The following is a 7770-nucleotide window of genomic DNA, read 5'->3' as shown; positions in this document are numbered from 1 at the left end:
TTAAGTTATTAAATATTTATATAAAATACGTTACTTAGTAATTTATTACGGCATACAAAGGGGTAAAATAAGTTAAGAACTTAATTATAGTTTATTTTTATTTATAGCCGGTGATACTTTATTTATAAATAATAAAGCTATAAAAAAGTCGTTATAAAAATATATTATAATACTTTTTAATAACTTAATCTAATAAAAAGCGTTTAAATAATTAATAATAACGACTTTTATAATTAAAATAAAACTCTTTTATTTATAAGAAATTATTAAAGAAATAATAATATTACGAAAATTCTTTTGTAACTTCGTATTTAATTTAAAAGCCTTTTATATAATTTAATATAACAATAAATAAATAATTAAATTAATAATAGCGGATATAAAAAAGGTTTTTATACGCTTATATTATATAAATATTTAAAATATATAATTTTATTAAAAATACGTTACTAGCCGTTTAGAAATTAAATATATAATTATAAAAGATAAATTAATAAACGGTCTTATAAAGAACTTAATTAAAAAGAAGTTTTTAAATTTTAAAGCTTATTTAAATTTAATAAATATATAAAGAATAGTTATAAAGAAAATATAAGTATAAAAAATTAATAATTTAATTATAACCCGAATTTTAAAAGGCGTTTATTAAAAAATAATTTACTTTATAAGGCTATATTAAATAAAAATTAACTACATTATAGGGTTATATTAAAAAATAAAAAATAATAAAAATAAAAACGATAGTTTTAAAAAGTATATTTAATTACTATTATTAATAACGATATAAATAAAAGATTTTTTTTAATAACGTTAAAAATATAACGGCTTTTAATTATAAAGTTAATAAAATATATAAAAGCGTTATTATTATTACCTTATTAAGAAAAACCGCTTATAATAATAAATTTAGCTTTTTTTTTAACTTTTTTAAAAATAAGAAAAGATTTAAAGCCCTTAGCTTTATAAATAGCGGAGCGGGCGTAAGCGAGAGTTTAATATTATTAATTAAGAGCTTATAAAGCGGATTTTTAAAAATTTATATAGGAGCTAATAAAGGGGTTATTAATAAGCTTATTAAACGAATTATAAATAAGTAAATATTAAATAAAATAATAATATAAATATAACCGTTTTAAGAATATTTAATATATTTATTTTTAATACGGGAAGCTTTTTTTATAATAAAAGAATATATATAATACGCTCCGGTGCTTTTATTAAATTTTATTAAAATAAAATAAAAAATATAAAAAACGGGATTTAAAATATTAAACTTTTTTTTAATATTTTTTTTATCGTAATAGTTTTATTTTTAATTTTATTTTTAAATATAATTATAAATAAGGCTATATTAATTTTAAATTTAGCTAAGGATTTAATTATTTTAATAAAAGTAGTATAAATATTAATATTTTTTTTTATAAATTATTTAAATATATTAAAAATAACGTTTTAAAAAGTTTAAAAAAAAAAACTTATAGGTTTTAATAACGGCTTTTTTAATAACGTTATTAAAAACGGTTTTATAATTTATTTTTTTAATTTATTATTTAAATTATTAATATAAAAGCTTTTTGTTTTTAAAATCGGTAATAAAAAAATATTAAAGTCTTTTAATTTTTTATTTTTCTTTATTTTTTTTTAGGGTTTTTAAAGTTTTTATTAATAAGCTTATTAGTTTTTTTTTTAATAACGGCTTTAGCGATAATGTTAGCGGCCTTTTTAATAACGGCGGCGTTAATAATATATATAATAGTAATAGCGATATAAATAATAGCTTTTTTAGCCTTAGCGGCGTAAACGGCCTAGGCGTATTTAATAACGCCCTTTTTAATAAAGGTGGTGCCGGTTATTATATATATATATTTAATTGTTATATTATAATTTATTAATATTAAAAAAAGGTTATATAAAACTAAAAACCAGCTTAAAAAACTCATAAAAACGATTTATAAAAGAATGAAAAAAAAAAAAGATTCGATAAAAAAATAAGTAGTAAAAAAAAAGTATTTTTATTATTTACTAGCCCGCTTAAATAATAGCTTAATGACCGACCTTACAATAATTTATTTATTAATAAATATATATAATAATAATAATAATACGTTTATATAAATATATTATAACGCTATTATTTATAAAATAATATAAAATTACTATTCTTAACGAATTCTTTTTATTAAACTTATTTTTTTTAATTAATTATTTTTATATTTATTTAAAAAGGATATAAAAAGGATTTATATATGCGATTTAGTTATAAATAGCTTCGTAACTAAGGGGGTATATCGTAAAAAGTTTAATATATAGCCACGTATAGCTAAAGTAATACCCGCTTAAGTACGCTTATTAACTTATTTTTTTAAGCGCCCTTAGACGGTATATCTACTTAATCGGTCTATAGAATATCTTTTCAAAAAGATAAATACTTTAGATTATAAGAACTACGTTTCTATGCTCCTAGCCTATAACAAAACCTTATTAAAAATAATAACTTTATATTATTTTATAAATAATAGTATTATAATATATTTATATAAACGCGTTATTATTATTATTATATATATTTATTAATAAATAAATTATTATAAAGTTGTTAAATTATTATTTAAATAAGTTTATAAATAATAAAAACCCTTTTTTTTATTATTTACCCTTTTATTAAATCTTTTTTTAACCCATTTATAAATTGTTTTTATAAATTTTTTAAGCTAATTATTAATTTTATATAAGCATTTTTTAATATTAATAAGTTATAATATATTAATTAAATATATATATAAATATATATATATATATTATAACCGGCACTACTTTTATTAAAAAGGCCGCCGCCGAGCGCGCTTAAGCTGCTTATATTATTAAAGCTAAAAAGGCTATTATCTACGCCGCTACCGTTATTAAATACGCCGCCGAAAAGGAGGTTCATAAGCTGATTAATAAAGGCCTTAAGGACCCTAAAGAAAAAATAAAAAAAAAATAAAAGTTATAAGATTTTAATAACCTTTTTATTATCGACTTTAAAAATAAAAAACTTTTATATTAATAATTTAAAACTTAAAAAGTTAAAAAAGTAAATTATAAAGCCGTTTTTAATAATATTATTAAAGAAACCGCTATTAAATTTAATAAAAAGATTTTTAAAACTTTTTAAAATATTATTTTTAATATATTTAAAAGATTTATAAAAAAAACATTAATATTTATATCATTTTTATTAAAATAGTTAAATTTAAAATTATTTTATATATTTTATTATTATAAAAAAAGCCTTTTATATTGAAAATAAATATATTAAATATTTTTAAAACGGTTGTATTTTTATTACGGTTTTATTTAATATTTATTATTTATAAAAATAACATTACCGTGCCCTATATTAGCTTAGCTATTTTATACTTAAGTAGCGACAGCTTAGTAAATCTTTAGCTTTATTAAACTAAGTTAGATGTTAAAAAACTAACAATAGTTTTAAAGATTTTTAGGCTTAAATTTTAAAATTATAATAGGCTTATTTTTATATATTTTTTAATTTAATTATTTAGTTATATTATTATGATTTTTAAATTAATATAAATTAATATGATTAATATAAAATAAAAAATATCGATATAATTTAAAAATAATGGATATGACGACTAATAGAACGGCGAAAGTATACTTAAATGTTTTAATTAAATAAATATAAATATTAACGAATTATAAGGATTATTTATTATAATAAATTAAGGCCGACGTATTATTAACAAAAGGACGGTTAAAAAGACACCTTATTTAATAAATAGAAAAGTATTAAAAGCTAATAAAGATTTATTAACTATAAAAATACCGCTGCCGCGCGCCACATTAACTTAGCCACCCTACGCTTAAATAGCAACGGCTCGGCGAATTTTTAACTTTACCGAACTAAATTAAATTCTAAAGAACCGACAATAATTTTAAAGATTTTTAAATTTAAATCTTAAAATTATAATAGGCCTATTTTTATATCTTTTTTAGTTTAAATATTTAACTACATTATTATAGTTTTTTAAACTTTTATAAATTAATATAATTAACGTAAAATAAAAGGTATTAATATAATTTAAAAATAACGGATATAATAATCGACGGAGCGGCGAAATTATATTTAGATTTTTTTAATTAAATAAATACGAATATCGACGAATTATAAAAATTATTTATTATAATAAGCCGAGGCCGACGTATTATTAACAAAAAAACGGTTAGAAAAACGCTTTATTTAATAAATAAAAAAAGTATTAAAAGTTAATAAAGATCCGATCGACGATTTTATTACTTAATATTAATACGACGCTAAAAGTTTTAATTATAAATACGTTTTATAAAACGCTTTATTGTTACTTTAGCGAGGTAATATAAGAGACGGTATATTATATTAAAAATTTAAATAATAAATTAAAACGCCGTTATTTTATAATTTATAATAATATTAAAAAAATAACGTAAAGATTTTTGTAAATCAATTATTAAAATTATAATTATTTAATTTATTAAAAAAGATAAATACAAAAAATATTAAAAACCTTTTAATTATAATTATTATTTTTTTAATAAAAACACGGCGATAATATAAATAAATAATTAAATTAAAATTATTAAAAAAGCGAACGACTTTTATTTTAAATTTTTAATAAGATATAAAATTAAATAAGCCTTATTTAAAATTATTTTAATAATTTAAATTTAAAAAAAAAGCTGCTAAATAAGCTTTTTAAAAAAGACTATTTAAAATATATTTTTAGTTTTTATTTATTAAAAATATATCGACCCCAAAATATAAAAAAAAGAATATAAAAAATAAAAAAAATAAAAAGAAAATACGCTATTTTAAATTTTTATTAAATAAAATATAATATATAATAATTTAAATACGTATATTAATATAAATAAAAAAGAAATTTATAATTACTTTTTTTAATTTTTTTTTAAATTATAAAAAAAATAATTAAATATTAAGTTTTTATTAAAAAATTTAAATTAATTATTTATAAAGCGAAACGATTTTATATATTATATATAAGTTAATTTAATAACGTATTAAGAAATAAAAATAAAAAAAGATTTAAAAAAAATATTAAGCTTTTAAAAAAACTTATATTATTTTTAAAATCGGTTTTTATAATATTATTTTTATACCGTTTTATTATTATTAATAGAACTTACCGTTTTTCAAAATATCTCGCTAAGTAATTAATAAACTAAACGGCCGTATTACGAATTATTTTAATTATTTATTACAAATATAAAAAATAAAAATATATTATATTAAATTATTTTAATATTCCGAATAATATACTAATCGGCCTATAATAAAGCGTTTTTAAAGTTTTCATAAACGCGGTTTAAGTAAAGTTATAATATATTAATTAAAATAATTTTAAAAACGAATAGGTATAGGCCGGTTTTTAATATTATTTTTATTAAAAACGGAATTAATATTTATTAAGGTTATAATTTAAAACCGCGCGTTTATATTATAAATCTTTTTTTTAAAAAAAAGTCGTTATAAATATAAATAGTTATTTTTAAATTAACTTAATTAATATTTAATTAATTAAAAAACTAAGCTTTAAACCGGCGCGTACGGAAACCCCTTTTTTATATAAATTTAATAATAAAAAAAAGGAAATAAAACACGTGTATTAATTAGCGTTTTTATAATAAATTCTAAAAAGAAAATAAAAAAAATATATTAATTATTTATAAATACTTTTTAATTCGTAAAAGTAAATAACCTCCTTTTATTATAACGATTTATAAAGTTAAAAAGTATAATAATTAAAACTAAAATTAATATATAATATTATAATCGTATTTTAATTATAAAACTTGCCGCGTTTATATAAAGAATTATAAAAAATAAAGAAATAATATATACTTTTTACATATATAACGTACTTTACTAATCAGCCGCGTATATTAATTAGCCGCGCACTTTTTTTACAACGCGCTCTATTCTTAGCTATTTAAACTTTTAATATATAATAACTTAATAACTATAATATTAATCTATATTTATTAGTTTACGTAATCACAGGGTGATTTATTCGATCGAACCGTAGTGACGAAAGGTTAATTACTCTTATATTAATCTCTACGTAAATTAGAAAAAAGAGGTTCTAACTATTAATTAAATCGCCGGTTAAACGCTAATATAGAGACCCTCAGATAACCCCTACGCTAGCGCTAACTCGAGGTCGAATTAAGCTTCTAATTTAATACTAACTATCTCTCTTTTATTATTAAACTTATATAATTAAAAAAGCAATTCGATAATCTCATAATAACGTATAATACGCCGTTAAAAATAATATTTATAATTCTTTTTCCGCTTCTTTTTTAAACCCTTTCCGTATAACCTATCCTTCTATATATACCGTAGTCGTTCTATTATTAATAAATCGTTCTAAACCTAGGTTTAGGTTCTATTTAATAAAAACGTTTATTAAATTATCTTTATCGTTAATCTAACAGATCTTAAAAATCTTACGTCGCTTATATAATTACTATAAAACCATAATATTTATTATTAGCCTTTTCTTTTTAATAATACTTAACTTAATAAAGCATTTATTTAATAAATAAGAATCTATATAAACGATTATTAATATTATAAATAAGGTTAATTAATTTATAATCCGTTTAAACGTAGTAAAGATCGTATAGGTAAAGTTAATACTGTTAATTATTTTATAAACTTTTAAAACTAAAACGCTTTTAATTACTTTTTTATTTTTAACTAATAAATAATAAATGATATTACCGTATATTATAAATTCGTCGTCTTTTATAGCCTCGTTTATTAAAGTAATAATATATCCGAATTAAGACGTTAAATCTATATTATTTATAAATAATCTATTAATAAAAACGTAAAGCTTAGTAGAGGCTAGATCTAGTAGATAATAAGTTAATTTATAATTTAAATTTATTATTTACTAACTTAGCCGTTTATTTAGCCTAGTAACGTCTTCTTTAGGTAAATCCGTAACTTACGTTATTTTTATAATATTAAACGTTATTTCTAAGAAATAAATATTAATAATATACGATCTTTTTACCTACTTTATTTAATATCTTTTTTACCAGTTATATAATATAAAACTAATAAGAGTAATCTTTTTTTTTTACTTTTTTAAATAAAAAACGATAATATCACTTTTATTATAAAGATCCCGTTATTAAATATTAATAAATAGTTAACGTATATATATAGCGAGTCGCCTATTATAGCGAATCGCCCATTTTTAAATACCCTCCTACTATTTATATAAGTCAATTAAGCCATATCGTACGAAATTAATTAAAACTACTTATCAGCCTCTTCTTTAGAAATCTTTTAAACTATTTAATATATTTATATATTATATCTAGTCTTTTTATAGTTATTATATTACCGCCCGCGCAATTTAACCCCTTCCGTATAAACATCCTCTTAATATATATTTTCACTTTTAATATTAATAACCCCTTTTTTTATTTAGATTACCTCGGCCTTAGTAGTATTAAGTAAGCCTTTAAAATATAATTATATTTTTTTAACCTTTCGGCGTTTATTTAATATCTTATTTACTATATAAAGCCCGCAGCACTTAGCTTTAATAAAAGCTAGTTTATATACTAACTTATTAATACCTTTAGCTTATAAGTTAATAACTTCGTATAAATATATTAATAAGCTATATTAATAATTATAAATCCATTTCTTAAGTAAAATAGAGCTTCGTACGGCGTTATATATTATAA

At 18.2% G+C, this 7770-nt stretch overlaps 1 protein-coding gene across 1 annotated transcript; it reads left to right on the top strand.

Annotated features, from left to right (window-relative positions):
• Positions 1 to 7366: 7366 nt before the first annotated feature.
• On the top strand, positions 7367 to 7537 carry CORC01_14099 (uncharacterized protein; the record flags this gene model as incomplete). The annotated part of the gene is made up of 1 exon (XM_022625710.1): positions 7367 to 7537. A coding segment is annotated over one exon (171 nt), but the record flags the coding sequence as incomplete, so codon positions are not given.
• Positions 7538 to 7770: the final 233 nt, after the last annotated feature.

Source organism: Colletotrichum orchidophilum (genome assembly GCF_001831195.1).
Source record: "Colletotrichum orchidophilum strain IMI 309357 chromosome Unknown Scaffold_237.1, whole genome shotgun sequence".
Taxonomy (NCBI): domain Eukaryota; kingdom Fungi; phylum Ascomycota; class Sordariomycetes; order Glomerellales; family Glomerellaceae; genus Colletotrichum; species Colletotrichum orchidophilum.
This window is presented reverse-complemented; position numbering and strand designations above follow the sequence as displayed.